Here is a 19,217-nt window from a genome sequence, read left to right as displayed (position 1 = left end):
ATTCTCAACTGGCTTACTCTGTGCCAGCATTGCCCAACTCCTCCGCTTGCAAACCTGCCAACTTTCTTGCTTGTCTTGGATGCTAAAATTATGTAGATGCAAACAAACACCATATGACTGTTCCAGGATTAGAAGATTGGAAGCTTGTTTGCCGAGATAAATGAGGAGAGGTGCTCCAATTAAATACATTCAGCTTGGTTTGGTTGTTCATGAAGTGGTTCTACAATGAGGAATCAAAATAATTAAGATTCAGTTATTACTTTTGAGATGAATTAGTAATAAATTCTCAGAAGACAAACCAATAGTCTTCGTCTTCACCGCTGTTGAGCTTTACCTTTTTCTTTCAGCTGATTGTATCTGTGCTCTGACTGTGGGACCTCCAACAACGCCACAGGACTATTAAAGTACAACATTTTCCACTTAAAGATTGTGTTAGCCAGCCTTTCTTCATCTGGTGTTTGATTGCTCTGTGCTTTAGTTTCTCATCTGTCTCTTTAGCTCTTACTTCTGAGCCAGTAGGTCTCTTTCCTGATTGATGGACTCAAACACAACAAAAAGAGAAATTGACATGACTGCTACGCCTCCGCAAAGCACCAAGCTGCTGCTCACAGCTTATCACAAATTAACCACTTGTTTCGGCTGCTTTGTGAAATACTCTGTGAAGCTGTAGCCTTCTATCTGGATGGGTTTCAAATTGTAATAAAGATGAAAGGCTATAATATCTCAAAGTTGAGTGATCAAAACATCTCATGCGAGTGGCACACCTGAGCTACAGCCACGTTTTCCTTCAAGCCATCTGAAATCTAATTTCACAAGCTGGGGGCAGAGTAAACTAGGCCATACCTTAACTGCATGGGAAACTCACAGCTCACTGCAGTTTGATATTTCATTTAGGCGGCAGGAACTAGAGCAAATCTGCCACACAGACATCAGAGGGCAAGTGAGGACATAAAGACAGGAGTCGAAATACGGCATGACAACATGGGATCGAGAATCAGGACGGATGCAGTGTAGATTATAAAAGTTGACTTTGATAAAAATTATTAGTCTACTGTACTTGAGTACTTCAGCTTTTACAGTGTGGGATGGGAAAGTATCTTAAACATTTATTAACAATAAAAAAAATAAAAATAACATAAGAGTTTGACGTTAGAATTCAACGTTGACTCATAATTTCACACGATAAACGCACAACGAAAAGTCCTGTGTTTCATCCTGAACATCTTTTAAGTCTTTCTTTAAGCTCCTTCAACTCAGCAATGAATCATAAAGGAAGCAAGAAGTGAGGATCAGAATTTGTTACAGATCTTGGGAAGAGCGACTGCATGTGTAGAGAAAAAGTAGAGGGAGCTGCTGGAAACTTGATAGATCGCCTCAAGCGATGTCACTTGAGTCAGTCAGGTCTGAAGACTACAAGGGGAAATTAAAGACGCACCTCAGGGTGTAGAGTTATAAGTGAGGTTATCAGACCTCTGTGGCAAGCTCCTTGTCTCTGCTTTAAGGCGAGCAGCTCCAGGCTTCAATAGCTGCACTCATAATGCTACAAAATCTCTGACTGAATTGTCTGTGGTCGAATTGCATTGTGGGTAATATAAGTGCCAGGTTGTGACAAGGAAGAAGAAATGCATGGGGCAAAAAATGTCTCTCTTGACAAGGTTGAGGGAGTGCATTTGTTGAATCGACTAGAGTTTTGCTTTCATATTAAATTGTATAAGTATAAACCAATTCTTTGTGTGATTTACATTAACACTTTGTGATTTATTCTAAATAGCATGTCTATCAGCAGACCAGAAAGCTGCATTCAGGAGCTCTTAATGGCAGGCAGATGCACTATAGAGATGCAATGGGTGATGTTTTTCATCTTTTTTGTGTTACACTGTGTGTCAGTTTTTATAGGGAGCCACACAAACACTGACTCTTTCATAAATGTCTAAACTGTTTTATAATAATGTAAGTTTTGGTGTCATGGTTCCTTCTTTATAGTGTCGGGATGGTTCTTTCCATTTTGCAGCCTGTATCTCATCTCAAATCTTGCTCATCTTGCTTTTTTTTTTCCATGTGTGTCAGCGACCCCCCTGCCCTTTCTGTCTCAGATGCAAAAGTGTCCTTTTCAAAGGGCAAATAAACATGTTTTTCTTTTCATCTGGTTTCCTGCAAGCTGGAAAAAAAGGAATGCCCTAAATGATATGTTTGCCCAAACACATAAGACAAGACACAAGACGCCCCCTCTGTGGGGGATGATGGAAAACCAAAACTGCTCTGTATCTGGAGAGAAACTAGTCGACTACCTCCAGTTTCCAAAAATCTTATATGTGAAACAGACGACCTGGGATTCAGATCTTATAGTGTTAGTCTACAGTGACTGCTATCACCACTCACATCACAACAATACAAAGGCAACTGTTCCCAAGCCCTTGATTGACCCAAGTTTGATCAAACACAACATGGCAGCAAAACCACTTCACAAAAAACAAAAAAAACAAAACTGTCTCGTCCTTGTCACATTTGCTTTGTTGTACATTTTTTCAGAGGTGCTGATCCTTTTCAAAGCAAAACAAACTCCCTGGCTCTCTGGCATTATCAGCACATGCTCCAAAAGTGACAGGATTACCTAGAATATGTCTCTGAGAGGTTTATCCTGAGGAGCTGCTGAAAGCCCAGACTGTGGTAGATCACAAGTCGCACATACATCGCAAAGTAATTAAACTTGTTCCACTGGGTAAAAGCAGTCTACTGCAGTTGCTGCAATTAAACTCTGATGCCCTGAGCTTTTTGTATTTTAGAAGCAGATATGCGCTTGACTGCTGACTTCTACCTGTAATTAGCACTTCATTGCTTAAACACCCTGAAGGGAAGAGCCTGTTAACTCATAACCCCTCCTATCTTAGAAGATGTGTTTGTTGTGAGGGATTATTTGTGAATCTAAGTATGTCCTCTGCAATGATTTCAGGAAAACCAGGTTGCCGCGTTACTAATTTTTAATTTTAGATGGTGAATACATGTAAAACTTCCATCAAATATGCAATGGACTCAGAAGGACGATCACGTGCCCTCTAGGTGCCCTTCCAGTGGAGAAAACATGATAGTGTATGATGATAAAGTGCCCTTTAGGGCTTTTACAAAGATACAGTTATTATAATCACATAATAAAAACTTAAAGTCTGAACCAGGGTTTGTAACTAGTTCACTATAAATGTATCACGACTTTCTGCGCCCTTTTCTTTTTTTTTTTGCCTCGCCCTTCAAACATCCTAAGTCCACCACTGCAAATACACATTTGACAAACTGAATGTTGAATGTCTTCGTTTTGTCATCTGTTTCCTCTGTGACATTTTTTGGCACACAGTGACTTTCTATAAAGGGAACAGCCCAAGGGGAGCGGCATCTCGAAAGGCAAGACGTTCAAGCTTTTTCTGTGTCGAACCTTTGTGGCTTGTGAAGAAATGACATATTTTTGCTGAAAATAAGACGCCCACTCCTCCTGTAGTTGCTTTTGTAGTTTTAATTTCATTTAGCAACCAGAAAAAAAATATTTGTTTTAAAGCCAAATAAGACATAAACAAATTCAGTACAGAGAAACTGCCAGAACAGAAATCCCACTGTTTAGCAGTTTCTCTCAGAGTCACTGTAGGCCTCTGTGTCATGCTCTGCCTCCTACAGTACGTCTGACAATTGAAATGGCAGTGGGAGATGTGGCTCTGTAAATACTGCAGCAGCACAATCTTGGACCACCAAACCACAAAAGCCCAGGTCAACCTCCATTGAGCCAATCAACAAAAGACATATGGGGTTAGTCTAAAAAGCTTTTGCCGCCTGCCTGGCCAATCTGCTACAGCCATTCTTTACAGTGACATATAGCACAGTCGCTTACTTTGTTTTTATCCATGCTGCGTAGAGAGTGCGCAGGAACATCTTTCTTGGCAACTTAGCAGCAAATTAGCAAAAAAGAAAGAAAACAAGACTCAAAATTCACAACCTGTGACTTTCAGTGCCTTGAAAAATACATGTTTTTCTTCTGCAGTTTCCCTTGAGGATGGAGTGTGCAGCTGGGCCATCAGGGAAACTGTTGAGAGATTCACTGCTTTTTGATGAAAGTCTCTCTTCCTTATTCAAATTTCTCCCTGTGGGTTTTTCAACTCACTTCAAACCTGCAATCAAGGAGGGGAACAATGTATGAGAAATAATAATAGGGTTAAACAGTGATACGAGTTTTCTTTAAAGGAGGCGGTTGGTTTGATGAATGTAAATGTAGTCTAAAGTGTCCAAGTTTTTAAAAAATGACATGAGAGAGATCTATTTCTGACACAAGATGGCCAATAATAGCTCATCAGGCGGCATTTTTCTGAGATCCAGATATAAATACAGTTGAAGTGTCTATGAATAACAAAAAGAAAAGCTATTTATAAAAAGCTTCATGTGATGCTATGCTGCTTTGGCTGTAGGCAGTTCCTGTTTGCAATCTACAGGCAACAATCAACTGGATTAGGTGGATACGGCAGGAAAAGTCCTATCCTGTGATTATGATTCAAGATATGAAGGCAGAAGGAACAAATTGTTGGACAATGTTACTGCAAAATTAGTTTTGTAAGAAGCCAAGAAACCAAGCGAGCAATTAGCATGTAATGTTCAAGCCTCATATCAAATTGCTCTGGATTTGTTTGCCAGTCAAGTCATGAATAAACTGACCACGCAGAACAACAAGAAACTGCCACAGCAGCTATGAGGAGAGCAGCTGACAATGTAACACCTCAATCACACAAACTGATTATATTGTGATCAATCTCTTATTCCTGAAAGGAAGATGTAGTGACAGACACCTTGAAAGTCATAGCTTCATGTCGGCATTTTAAAGTAAAAACAGCTTTGAGCAACCTAAAAATATTTTAGATTATGTCACTGATAATCAAGGGAAATATAATTTTTTTATTCCCAAGATATGAGTCTATTAGGCCATCCAACAATCTTTGCAAATGGAGCCAAATACTAAAAAAACATCAGTCATCCAAGCATAGACAATCATAACTGACGGCTTCATTACAGAGCAGAGATTACATGCATCAATGGAAAAGTAAAAGCGTAGTCTCAAATGCACTCTGTGTGAGCTGAGCATGTAATTACTTGTGATGATCCATTAGTACAGTTAACATATTAGCATATGTATTAATAATAAGCATGTGCGTATGTTTTTCACTTTGGCTGTTTAAATGAGACACAGAAGAATGCATTGGGGAACTTTATGCAGGTTTTTTCGTTGTCCAAGTTCAAAGTGGGGCCCGCCATAAGCAAAAAATCAATTTAAAAAATCAATTAATGAATTCAAATAGGCCTATGACACTTGATGCAGGACGTTAGTCAACTCGGGGTCCTATGCAACAGAAGCTCTGAGAGGCAAGTGAGAAAAATAAAGAAAGAAAGAACTTTGAAAGATCATCCCGCCAATATCTGTTCTGGTGCATTTCTATGAAATTACATACAGATATTCAGCCTTGCGCATTGAGATAATTAGTTAATGTTAGCATGTTAACAAATTAATCTAAGATACTGTAAATAGTAAAAATTATACCAGCTAAGTAACACTATGTCAGCATTGTCATTATAAGCATGCTAGCATTAAGTAGTGCTGTAACTAGCTTATTTTTTAATATAAAATTAAATTCATGAAAAGATATGGAGCTTAATGTCATATGTGTGTCATATGTTTAATGTGTCATACAGCCACCATCTCTGGTGATATGGACTTTTCTATTCAAAATGTGTTTAAGTGGTTAGTCATCTCTCTTACTGTATATCGTCTCTGCCATTACCACCCAACCATTTTTATTATAGCCTCACAGAGCTGCAAGCTAATAGACTCTTTATCTTGTTGGACCGGTCTAGTATGTGTGAATCCAGTAACCAAACTGCAATCTCGCAGACAGCCTTTGTCATTTCAAATCAGCATCTCTTTTACACGATAAATAAAACAACTGGAAAAAACAATGGGAGTGATGTTGAATATTTTCTGAAGCACTCAGAGCAAACCAGCTTCTGTGTGACTTGGCGACCTGATCAGGAAGCACCGCTGCTCCAATCATTTCCAGGAGCAAAATAGAGGTTGGGAAAATAATGCCACTTTAAAAGGAATTGCTTTTTCAGTTCCGTAGTCAAATTCACACCTTGAAGCAGAATGTCAGCAGACAATTGGAGGTTACTGAACACCTTTTTGAGATTTCTATTCCATCTCTGCAGGGTGTTTGAGCATATTTTATCTCCCTTGACATGTCAATTGTACGGATGGAACTGAAGAATTATTGCCCCTGTGAAGGGAGGGAGGAATGATCTTGGCACTCTCATTACACATGAGATGGTTCATTGAATTTCATAAATGAAGCAATGGGAAGGAGCACGATACATACATACTTGACAGAAGTTTAAATGTATTACTTGCCTATGCCCAATGGCGAGATTGTATAGCTATTAGAGAAATCCTTGTATCTAAACATCCCCTCTGGCAAAACATTAATGAACCTGAAAGGAACACGAATTTTCTCAGTATTAGTCAGATGTCTAATAGGGTGATTATTTTCAAGACGAAGAGGATTTAAAGGGAAAAGACAGCTGCTTTTCCGAGCTGAACTCAAAGGATGGGGGCAGCTTTTGTTTGGGTTGCAGAGTCAGTCAGCTGGAACTGCTGGACACAGGAGAGAGAGACAGCGAGACAGACTATGGCATACGAGTGTTATTATTATTCCTCTAAATAAAGATATTTATTTGTATTTTTTATAACAGAATATAGAGATTTGGATGCAGTTGTGAAGGTCATTAGATTAGATTTAATTAATGAGCCAAGCTAGAGAACATGTCAGAGGCATGATGCTCAGTTCAGGGTGAGGATTTGTATTCATATTCATAATTTTGCATTTATATTAATGTTAATTTTGTTAACAAAAACCGTGATGAAAAAAGTTTGTCCAAAACCTTTTGAAAAGGTGAAAAGTGTCTTGATAATTTCTCAACTAGATTTATTCTGTTCAACCCAAAAGTATTCAGTTACACACATAGACGGATTATCATGACCACGGGCCCTGGACACAAACTCGCCACGGGCCCCTGCCTATACACGCAAACAGTGCGCGCGCAAAGGCGCTCTTCCCATTACGCACATAACAACACCGGGCAACACACAACCACGCAAAATTACTGTCATTTTAGGTCTGTTTTGTTTGGCATCTGCCATGTACAAGACAATATACATATTATGGGAGAGACAGCAAGCTCAAATAGCCAGCCCTTGCAGTATTATGGAGTAAAACACACCTTAATTAAAATATAACCACCTAAAACAAATTGTGAAAGTAATAAAGGCAACATGAATGAACATCAGTAAAAAGCCACAGCTACGACCACAGAAAACCAAAGTGAAACTACTCACCTAAACCACCGGCTTTTCCTGACAAACTGTAAAGGTGTCTCTGTGTCATTTTTGTTCGAAGTTCATTTTTTATCCTGGCCATTTGAGAAAATGACGGTTCTCCCTCGCACACCAGGAGTCTTCATCATCATCCCTCTGCTGTACGGCACTCTCAGGTTCGTTCCCGGTCGCCAACATCTCATCCTCCGCTGGCAATGTGAGAGGACTTAGCTCAGGCTGACCTGGCTCGGCCGCCCGGCTGCTGCCCACCGTAGTACTGCTAGCATTGTCCGCTACGGTGTCTGTAGGAGGCAGCGCCGCTCCACCACTACCAAACATCTCCGGTGAACTTGCGCTAGCAGTGTTAGCATCCTGCGGGTCGTCCCGGTGAGTTGTAGTACTGGCACCGCTGCTATGAGTACCATCATCTTGCCTCACTTTTCTGGTGAAAAATGTTGAGATGGATGGACTTTGCTGCACCAAAGCGGCATCTTTGGCTTCTTTTTTTTCCCTTTTTTTTCGTTTAGCTGATCCACTGAGCGCCGGCTTCTCCATTTTGAAAACGCACTGTACGTTTGACCCCCAGCGTACGTAGTACGTCATTGTGTCATCACACGTTACTGATTTAATCTTATAATTTCTAAAACATTCAAATGATTTTATTATTATACTACATTTTCAAAACCACATTCATTCCAATATTTTTTTAAATTGTACCAAAAAAAAAAAAAAAAAACTCTGAAGGCCAAGGGCCCCTATTGGCTCTGGGGCCCTGGGCACACGCCCACTTTGCCCATGCGGTAATCCGTCTATGGTTACACATCAGACACGTCTATAGCCATGCTGAGATGAGAGGCTGCACTTCAGCGCAGTGGTGCTTTGAGCTAAATGCTAATGTAAGCAAGCTGCCATGCTCACAAAGTTAATGTCAACAATCTAATTTTAGGCGGTAATGTTTACTATTTGCCAATTAGCACTAAACACACCACTCGGGCTGATGGTAATAAAATGATTTGTGGCAAATTCATTCGCTGTTGATTAATCACTTACGGTCCTCATCGGGGATAATTTCATCATCCCGTCCTTTGGCTGAACAAATAAAAGTTTGGATGAAAGTATGACAAGAAGTTCAGCTTCACTGCACATGTCTTACAAGCAGCACACCATGAGTAATTGCAAAGAAATGGAGTTTGGGTAACTGTCAGTCTTTTGTTTAGCAGGGAACGCTGAATCTCGCTTAAAAAGCATCATGCCTTGAGTGACGACCACTGAAGCAGACAGACCAACCGAGCCTGAGGAAGTGATGCTGGGTAATTTTTTACTCACAGCTGCGTCTCTTTGGCTTTCCCATTTTCTTTTCATGCCCTCATGACACATTAGTAATAACTACGATTGCGGGTCATAGATTCAAACGTTTGTCCGCGTGTTTGCTGTCAAACTGTCACACCTCACAGCTGTTCTGAAGTCAGTTGGTGAGAGAAAATGAGCAAAAGGCCGTGTGCTACAAGTCAGTGGCCCTGAGGGGAAACCAACAAGCCAAACATGGAGGATCGCGTGTTTAGATAATGAGAGCATATTATACTACATTACACAGCTAAAAAGCATGTCACATTTTATAAGCACTCTATCCAAGTCATTTATAGTAGGTTACTGCAATGACAAAGAATGATTTTTAGTTTTAATATTGAACAATTCAGTTGTCGTGGTTCTGTGGCATTTGTTTTTATGTCATACTTCCACAGTACAGGGTTAGTCTGCTTTTTCCCTGTCAGAAATGTGTAACTCACACGTGGGAAAACATTGTTGCTGCACTGTTGCTCACTGACAGTCTCTTCCAATTCAGGAATGTGACATACTTATACTTAACAAAGTCCATGAGGAAGAGGCTGGGGCGGAGGAATGACATTTCTTGTCCATGTGTTGTCACTGAAGGTTTGGGGCACTAAAACGCCTGGCTGTGGTCTTATCCTGCGAGCCAGCCTTTCAAAATTTAACCAACGACATCTTCTTCTAGCTTAAACTAAGTGCTTATGAGCTGCCAAAAGGAAACAATGAAACTCCAGTCACTGAGGCATAAGGCTATAAGATGCAGTTTAAAACTTACAAGACAAAAATGAACATGGTGTATCTGAAATCGCCATGTTGCTGTTCCTGGAAAACCATAATTAATGTTGTGCCATGACCATCATTTCAGGTCAAGAAAAAGCGACAGTCAACATCTGGATGAAGCTGTCATGGCTGAATGGGTTGAGTTAAGGACTTTCCCTATGGACACCAGGGTTTGTGCCCCAACTGGAACATAGTATTATGCTGTTCACTTATTATTTTCAGGGTTTTTTTGTTCAGTTTTCTGTTTTCTGTTGTGTTAGATCAGGTTTATGGAGCTGAATGTCATGGTTTTGGTTTTCAGGTTAGACGTGAGGGAATACACTAGAAATAAAGTTGTTAACGCAAATTACTGCATATGAATCAGAGGTGTCATGTATCTGGTATATGCCAACCGCTGGTGTGGGGGATTGATTTTTATACCTTCCTACGCACTGTGGTTAAGTTAAATCACAATACTTGCCTCTGAGATGTAGTGGAGTAAAAGTATAATTCCACCACCATCTGTAGCCTTGCAGCACTGAGCTTCAAGGTACGGCATTACAAACAAAGACAATTTTTTTAACTTCAGACTAAGAAAAAAAAACTGTCTGACAACGAAGACACTAGCGACAGTCAGTAACTAGAGGAACGGGCATCTCCATGAGGAGAGGAAATGAAGAAGACAAGATTTCCACAGCACTGCAGGCGTTCACAAGTGTTGTTGTTCAATACCCCTGAGACTACTGTCACCTCTGCTAACAGGTGCCGGGAATTAAGCTGATCTCAACAAGCAAGTTGGTCCTTCCTCTGTGTCTTGGTTGTGGGTGAAAGAAATGAAAAACAGCTACTGAAACACCACTACACTACTGATTAGAATGTAACTGTTAGGAAACAGGTTGTTTATTCAGTGTCATTTGGAGAAAGACAGTTTGGGACAAGGATCTTAATTTGAATTTGAACAGACATTACCCAAAACTAAAAGTTCAAACTTTTATACAAAACAATATTTACCAAGGATGAGAGTCTTGTATTCTGACTTAAAAAAATGTCTTTGTCTTTCCCTGTTTTGTGGTGTGTGTGGTTGCTAAGCCAGTGGTGAGTGTCAGCCAGGGGAGCCTGGTGCTGATTGGACCCCTGGGGGTCTTGGTGTGCAGTGGCTAGTGAAATGTTTGCAACACATGCTGGCCTTAATATGCTGACTGACTAACCTCTTAGCCAGCCTCACTGTGGAGAAGTGGATCAAATGTTTATAAGGTGGCTAGACTCACGGCAGGAGAGGTAGAGGTTGCAGAGGTCTTTGGTGTAATCACTGGATTGAACAAAGAAAAATAGAGCAAGCCAGAAGTGCGTGATTCCGGCATCAGAACCTAAAAATAAGATGTTCTGTGGTTTGGCCATTTCAAGCCAATAGATGCAATTTTAAGTGAGCACTTTGCAAATCTCTACTTGCCTCTATAAGGTACAATTAAGTGTTTTCATATTACTCCTAAACAATGGGGGCATGACAGAGATTTCTTTCACACTTCTTAGGTAAAAATCCTTGACTTCTTAAATCGGTTACACAACCGTACCTCCCAATGATCCACATGACATATTCAGTCACTTGATGTCAGTTGTGGCTCTTGAACAGATTAAATAGGAGATGCTCCTTGAAAGAAAAAAACTGAAATATTTGCAGCAAGTAGGTTCCTTCTTGTAAAGAAGATGGCTGTTTTATGCATGAAACAGCAAAAACGCAGCATCCTAATAAAGCAGCACCATGAACCTCCTGAGCTCAAACTTTACTTCAAGAAGGCCGCCATTTCACACTTGATGATGTGGCCTCCGTGGCCTCCTCTCAGTTTTAATCAGAGCTCCACATCAGTTTCATGTTTGCCTCCAAAGATACGGTAATGTTGCACAGAATAATCTCTGATTTAAAATAAAGCCCCAAGGTTTATTCCCAACATGCACCGCTGCAGCGGCTACTCTCTGCTCTCCGAATCTGATGCACACCGTGGCGCTGATACGTCTCGGGCTTTATTAATCCTGATAAGAGAATCAATAAAAGTTCTATTGTACAAACAGCGATCTTGACTTTGAGCTGTGTTGACTAGAAAGGTACATTACGTGCTGACAGGAAGTCTCCCCAGTGACAATGAACACAGACACGATGGGGATAAGGTGAGGTTAGCAAAGGACGAGATGTGATTCACTGAATAATTGCACACAGGGAGTCTGAACAGAGAAAGCATGCAAGGCACAGAGGCATGGCTTGAATTTGAAAAAACGACAAGTTGGTGTTGATATCGTTCATCTCTACTGCTGTGAACATCTTGTCTCGCCTGAGGCTTGACAGAAAGCACATCACATGCTCATGACAAAGCAGAGACAATGAATGACTTTCAGCCACTCGCAACAACTCCGTCCCAACTGTGAAGATGTGCACTTCATGTAAACCAGAGAGCTGAATCAATGCACAAAAAAAAAAGAACTACAACGGTACACAGGAGATTTAAAAATGCATAAACCTCTTAAGCCACTCTGCAGAGGCATTAATATTTATATAGGCTTGAAGAAATGGGAGGGAATTTATAGCCCCTTACCTGTGTGGGCCTGTTAAGTCTGTAAAAACTCAGATTTTTGTGAGAGAATTGCAACATTTTGCTGACATTTAACTTCCTCAGCCACTCATTTTTAAGTACTACAGAAAACCCTATGAGGTTACACATGAGATCCTGCGTTTGTATCCTCCAGTGATCGAACAACTGGGAGTGCAAAACACATGTGCATGTCCTTAAAATATAACAGAGGCCTATCCTGGGCCATGCTTTTCTAATATGCAGGCCTGTAGCATTAAATGTTTAGCTCTGCGACATCCCGAGGAGGCAAATGGAGGAGAATCTATTGTTAGTCCCACAGGCCAGATACTGTATGTGTGCAGAGTGAGTAACTGAAACTAGGCTTTAGTTTGTAAAACAGCATGCTGTAGCTTCACATTAAATTGATTTGCTTCTTCTAGTTTATTTTAGACTTTGTGTGTAATGGCACTGTGTTAATTAACACCTGCTCTTGTGATGTTAGGACCTACTTCTATTCTTAGTCTGACCTATTTTGCGGTTTTAATTTTGGTTTAATCTGTCGCTGCAAATGGGTGCAACTAATGTGACCCAGCAGGATGCAAGATAATCATCTCTATTGTGTCAGGACCCTTTGTTGTAAAAACATGTGCAATCCTGTGTTAAGTATCAGTTGTGCGATTACGAGTTTTGTGAAGGCTATTTTTAACCAAAATGCACTGTTTTATTCACCCTCAAATAGTTAATTTACCAAACTAATTGTCCTTTAAATTTTACATCCAGTTGTGTTTTAAAAAACACCACTGTCTTGTTGAAATTAGAATAAAAAAGAAGCAGTTTGTCTTGGTAACCAGCATGTGTAGACCTACTGATAGCCTACATATTTTTGCAGAACATATACGAATGTGGTAAATGATGATGCTGATGAAGTTCTCATGGTGCAACATTCAACAAACTGAGAGAAACTGTATCCTTGGATCAAATGTTGATCTACATGTAAATAAATGAGTTGAGGGACAAAGTGAATTTCCCAAAATGTCGAACTATTCCTTTAATGTGAACTCTGCCTCCACTCTGAGCCTCCCACATCTACCGACTTACCTAACATGGATTTTTTCCAGACCTTTATCCCTATAGATGCTCAGCGACGAGCAGAGGAGTGGCCTATCGATCCATTATCTTTAACCGTTTATCTTTTGGCAGGTTGCCAGGGGCAAGAGACATGTTGTCATGGCCAAGAAAGCTGGTGGTGTTTAGTTGTCTTGTGTCAATGTTGTCTTATGGTTTCCTGTTTTATTTTGAAATTCTACTCTCCTCTCGTTTCAGGTAACTTGCCCCTTGTGTTTTTCCCGCCAGTCTGATTGTCTTCCCTGCCCTGATTGTTTCCACCTGTTCCCCATTACCGTGTGTATATATGGTCTGCGTCTCCCTTTGTCTGTTGCCAGTTCGTCTTGTCTTGTGTGCCAGAGAACCAGCGCCGTCCCGTCATCTCATCAAGGATTGTCAGCGTTTGTTCCATGCCCGTCTTGTCAGGTTTTGTACTTTTCTTTGATACTTTGTCAAGCCCTCGTTTTTGTTAGTAGGTTTTCCCTCATATGAGTGGTTTTTGTTTATTAGCTGAAGTAGCGTTTTTTTCCTCCTTGTGAGTGATTTTCAGTTGCACTTTAATAATAAAAGATTTGTTTATTTTTCACTTTGTCTCCTGAGTCGTGCGTTTGGGTTCAAGTCCTAGTTCAGTTGTGACACATGTAGGTAGAAGCAGGAGGCGGGCTTCAGGTAACCAGTTCAATACAGGGCTGACATATAGAAAGAAACAAACAACCAGTCACGCTCACATTCATTACTACAGGTAATTCAATGTCAACCCAACTTGCATGTCTTTGGAGTGTGGGAGGAAGCCAGAGAATCCAGAACCCACGCAGACATGGGAAGAACATATACACTCCACACAGAAAGGCCCAGATTCATAGCACTGACTGTATAAAATATTGACAGTCAGTACGTTTCCACGCAAACTTAAGTCAAGCTGCGGTCATAGCCGATAAGGCCATTTAATAAGTATGTCCGACTCCACCACAGTAAGGTGGCGATATATTATAGAGTTAAGAAGTGCGTAACGGGCTGCACAACAAATGGTGAAAACGTGGATGACTTTTCACCGCTGTACATTACATATATTGTATTAATACCTTCGTCTTCCTTGGTTTTATGCCATGGACGACTTCTGGGTCAATGCTCGCCGCGGGGACTGTGGTGCATGTGCAGAACACCAAGGCCAGTTCAGGTAAGGTGCATACATGAAAGAGTAAATCAACTTCCAACCGCATTATCTGTGTTAGACTTTGAGAAATTCGATTTAGTATGATTTCAGTCCAATCAACATGTTTACATGGACCTTAAAAGTCTGGTTTTCAGTCGGGCTAACACAATAGTTGGACTTTTTCTAACGTCATGTAAACATACTGAGTGTCTGAAAAGTGAAGTCAGTGCAGAAGTGACTTAAACCTGCATTCTTTCACAACTTCTTACTTGTTTTATGACCTCAGTGAACAGTTTCCTAATGAGTTCATGGTCTCAATTGCTAGTTTAAAGTTGTCTTCAATACAGCATGTTCCTTCTGTAAATTATGTTCCCTTTCGGTGTAAAACAGATAATAAAGAACAGAATGCTTTAGGGCAATTCACAAGTCACTACCATGGCATGTCCACAGGGCACCCCCCTTTTTAAAATACAAATAAATAAATAAAAAGTTCTATTGCTTGCAGGACAGTGGCATAGATTTGACACAATGGAACTTCTGTTTGACCCATGAAAACTGCCTGCTAAGGCGAAGCATGCGATGTTTAACCACATCAATGCACAAGACCCAAGACTCCATGCTTGTATGCATGACTACCATAATCTAGTGACTCTAATGCTCTGTCAAATGATCAAAAGTGCAAAGAATCCAATACAGTAAATTCCCATCAGGCTATTAAAATTCCAGTGTGATTCCAATGTTTTGTCACATGTGACAATTGATCACAGAAAGCTAAACCGATCAAGTCTGCCTCAGCGGCTCTGATAAAAAAGTCCCATGATCCAAAAGTCTATTATCTTCAGCTGCAGTAGGACTCGAGGCGGGAAACAGCTGAAAGTCCCAAGACACTGCAGCCTATGTGTGAAACAAGCTGTAAAATACTTTCTGTTACATGACTGCAAAGTGAACAAACTGTAAAATTCCCTTATGCTCTTTCCTGTCTGAAACCACTTCCACAATGTGGAAATTGGGTAAAATATCAGAAGAATAAAAGGATTTGTCTACATGCAGAAAGCACATGTATGAGACGAATCAGCGCTAACATACAGTCCAATCAGTGATACAGTAAATTTAAAACTTTTCATAATAAATGTTGTTGACGGTGCAGAACAGTCTGCTGTTACAAAGACTGATTCCTATAATTATCCTACTCATGGGCTCCACACAAAGGAACAAAAAGATCTGTCACCTGTTTCATTCCACCTCAGAACTGCAATCCGTCGAATAATATGACTTAATTGTCCTTAAGAGCTTTCTCTTTGATCCCCTTGATACTCTTTTGATTCGTCCAGTCTTTATTAACAGCTCGAGGCAAAATGAGCGGCGCGATTATACCATCACGTGCTGCAAACACCAAATTGACGGACATATTGTTTGACTGAAAGATCAATTTTCTAGACATATTCAGTCACTGCACAAACACAGTACCTTATCCTCAGCCTGTCATACTATTACATTGATCCACAAGGAGCGTCAATAAATGAAGGTATACGTCAGAGAGGTGGTTGGCACGTGTCATGCCTGTGATTTTTACACTGAGTGGGTCAAACCACCAGGCATAGCGAACTTACACTGAGACACGAGCAGAGCAAAGGGTCAATCAATGCAGTAAGGGGTGCCTAGGCCAAGAGCAAGGTGTATGTGTGTGAGAGTGAGTGTGTGTGAGTGTGTCTTGAGGGGTTAGGCTTTGACACTGCACCTGAGCCCGCCTCTGAAACTTTCACATCATCCCCATGAATCCTTTCGCCTCGGTGCATCACAGTTTTCCACTTTTATTTTTCAATACAAATGCTGCAATTCGCTATTTTGAGTGTGTGTCAACAACAACTTCATCAGTCTTATGATTAATACAGGAGTTACATAACGTGACAGTGTTGGTGTGGTGGAGAGCTGTGATATGCCGGTCTCAGCGCTTGGTGAATGTTGGCTGATACAGTTTGGGTTTGGATTTACTCAGCCTTTCTAGCCACTATAGAGAACATCCCTTCGGTTTAAACATGCAATTTGTAAGATATGGCCAGAAAAGTACTTTAAAATGTGAAAAAATAAAAATGTGCAAAATTATCAACAGAGTATGAAGCAACAACAGTGATGAGGTTAAAGTGCACTATGTAGTATTGGGGAAGAAATATTAATCGAAAGAAAGAAAGATGACAGAATAAACTGAATAAATGAATTGACTTTAAGGGACAGCACAATTTCATACTGTTTTATTTTGTTTGTATTTGGCTGACCCTGCCACCTTTCTAGCATCAAACAGTGTTCTGGACCTTATTTTCCTCTGAGAACTCCTCTGAGTTTGAATTTCTGTGCCCCTATAAGATATGTGGCAGGCGATTCAAAATGTCACCGGCTACAAAAGCAGATCACATTTTACACTCACTTTGATCTCCTCAACAAAGACCCAGCTGTAAAGTCTACTCTGCCTCCAGAGGACTGGCCATTATCAGTATCCACAGCAGATGTGAGAAAAATCCTACTGAGAGTGAATATAAATAAGGCTGCTGGTCCAGATAATATACCTGCGCTGTGTACTAAAAACACGTGCCAATCAGCTAACTAATGTTATTACTGACATTTTCAACATTTCACTCCCACAGGAGACTGTCCCCACCTGCTTCAAGACAGCCATCAATGTCCCTGCACCTAAACAGCCTGCTGTGTCTACTCTTATTGACTACCATTCAGAACTAGCAGATCCACAAAGCATGCCATATCCACTGCCCTCCACTCAGTCTTCACACAGCTTGTAAATAATAACAGCTATTTGTTGACTTCAGCTCAGCATTCAATACAGTCTCCCCCATGAAGGTGATTGGAAAATTAGCACTCTCACAACACTCCGCAATTGGATATTGGATTTCCTCACAAGCAGACCCCAGAGCGTTCAGATTGGCAGTCACACCTGCTATACGTTAGTGATCGACAGCGGAGCCCCTCCGGGCTGTGCGCTCAGCCCCTTCCTGTTCACATTGTACGCCCATGACTGCACTCCCAGACATCAAGACAACTCTATTCCTCAACTACGACTTTGGCTGAAACTTAAAAAAGGCTGATTAAAAGAGGAACAGCTGCACACTGACCTACAAGTTTATTTCAATACACAACTTTTTGAATCCCGGTTGGATTTTCATCAGGTCAACGTCACAACCGATAGGCTGATGGGCTTTATGGTGACGGGGTGGTCATGCTGAAGCTGCAAAGCCATACATTCAGCCTTCTGAAGTCACTGTGGACTATATTAAGCGAAACACAGGCCATGTGATTGGAGGAGAACTCATGAACTCAACTCTGTACCAGATTTGGGTGATCTGAAAATGGGGCTGCCTGGCTGACAGTCCTATAGTCACAGAACAGCAGACTGCCACGCATTCGTGAGCCCTGCCTGTAAATGTCTTCTTTTTGTTTATGATTGTTGACCATTTTTGTAAATCCAAACTCCCTTGACAGTTCATTTTACAGCTGAAGGGGTTTAACCCAAATTTCTCTACTGTGGCTGCAATAGTTTGGCCAACAGAGGTCTGATGGAACAATCAAAACCAAGCAACAAAACAGACCAGGGGTTTCAATCACATCACGTTTGAATGATGCTGAAGTGATTTTGGGTAGATTAATCCTTTAGCATTCCCTGAACACGCCCGCTCAGTCTGATGCAGCTGTGCGTGTGAGATTCACTGTCATCACTGCTTTACATCAGAGGAGAGGAGCTCCAGCAGAAACTCAAATATCATCCAATTCAACCAAAAAAAAACTACACTGCACTGACAGCCATTATTACATTTGTTTGAATGTGTTACCATGATATTTTAGTTTTACCTGAAGCCAGCACATCTGGCTGCTTTGCGCGTATTTTTTCTTCTTTTCATATTTGGCAAACCAATTCAGCACAGAATCATTAAATCCAAAATAAATGCACGACACAGAAGTTTTGCAACGACAGCTTAATATCTTACTCGTTGTGTTGTACTTCACCCCGTTGATGTACTCAGGGCAGGGTCTCTCTACAATCCTCCCGGTGCTGCTCCGCGGCCAGCAGGTTCCAATCTCATCGGTTGTGGCATTGCAATATAAACCTTAGAATAAAGTAAAAAATAAATAAATAAAAAGGCGATTAGTTTCCCTCATCCAAGACACAATACCTCTGAATATTCAACACACAAAAAAAGGAAGCATCTTACCATCAGTGCTCAGCAGTGACAATGAAGCGTTTTCCAAAAAAGTGTCTTGGAAAGCATCAATCAAACTACAGTTTAAGTCCCCGAGCTCCCCAAATAAGATCTGGTAAATGGTAGCATCCATGCCGCTTTGAGTGATGACAGCTTAATTCCAAGTCCGAGAGGAGGTGGACGCACTGAGCCCAGCGGTGTTCGTGGGCTTGTGAAGCGGAGCAACAGTAATGACAAGTAGAGAGCTCAGCGCTCCTGCTGGGATCCGCGCGCCTGGCCAATCAGAGCCGCGCAACCGCTCATCCATCCACGTGCTGCAGCAACCCGGTGAAAGACAGCCGACTCGCCGAAGCGACCTGATCAGAGGCTTTGTCACTCTGACATTTGACATCTGCCGCCCGCCTATAGTGTTTGTTCACGGGGGCGCCGCAGCATTCAGCTGCGAAAGTGAGAGGAAGCCTTCAGAATTAAATTGCGCATTGCACAGAGGCTACCTGTTGATGCCTGTGGGTGTGTACTGGAGATAGAGAAAAAGCAATCAGCTCATGTACAAGTAAGTACAACAAAACAGGGCTTTCATGTTGGCCAAGTTTATACAGGAACTGGTCCATAAATTCCATAATCTTTGGGTTTAAGTTAGATAATTAAAAATCAGATGTGGACTTCAAGACTGCCTGTATCCGTGTGTCCTGTTAGTTATTTTAATGTTTATGAGC

The 19,217-nt window shown here is 41.1% G+C and overlaps 1 protein-coding gene across 1 annotated transcript in view; it reads right to left on the bottom strand.

Annotated features, from left to right (window-relative positions):
* LOC141016866 (corticotropin-releasing factor receptor 2) overlaps nucleotides 1-18,634 on the bottom strand; it is a 36,335-nt gene extending 17,701 nt beyond the window's left edge. Inside the window, exons 1-2 of the mRNA XM_073491433.1 lie at nucleotides 18,514-18,634; nucleotides 18,289-18,408 (exon numbers count right to left, since the gene is read on the bottom strand). Coding sequence (XP_073347534.1) covers nucleotides 18,289-18,408; nucleotides 18,514-18,634 — 241 coding nt within the window. The remainder of the gene's footprint in view (nucleotides 1-18,288; nucleotides 18,409-18,513) is intronic.
* Between the last annotated feature and the right edge of the window lie 583 nt (nucleotides 18,635-19,217).

This window comes from Pagrus major, chromosome 21 (assembly GCF_040436345.1).
Source record: "Pagrus major chromosome 21, Pma_NU_1.0".
Lineage (NCBI taxonomy): Eukaryota > Metazoa > Chordata > Actinopteri > Spariformes > Sparidae > Pagrus > Pagrus major.
This window is presented reverse-complemented; position numbering and strand designations above follow the sequence as displayed.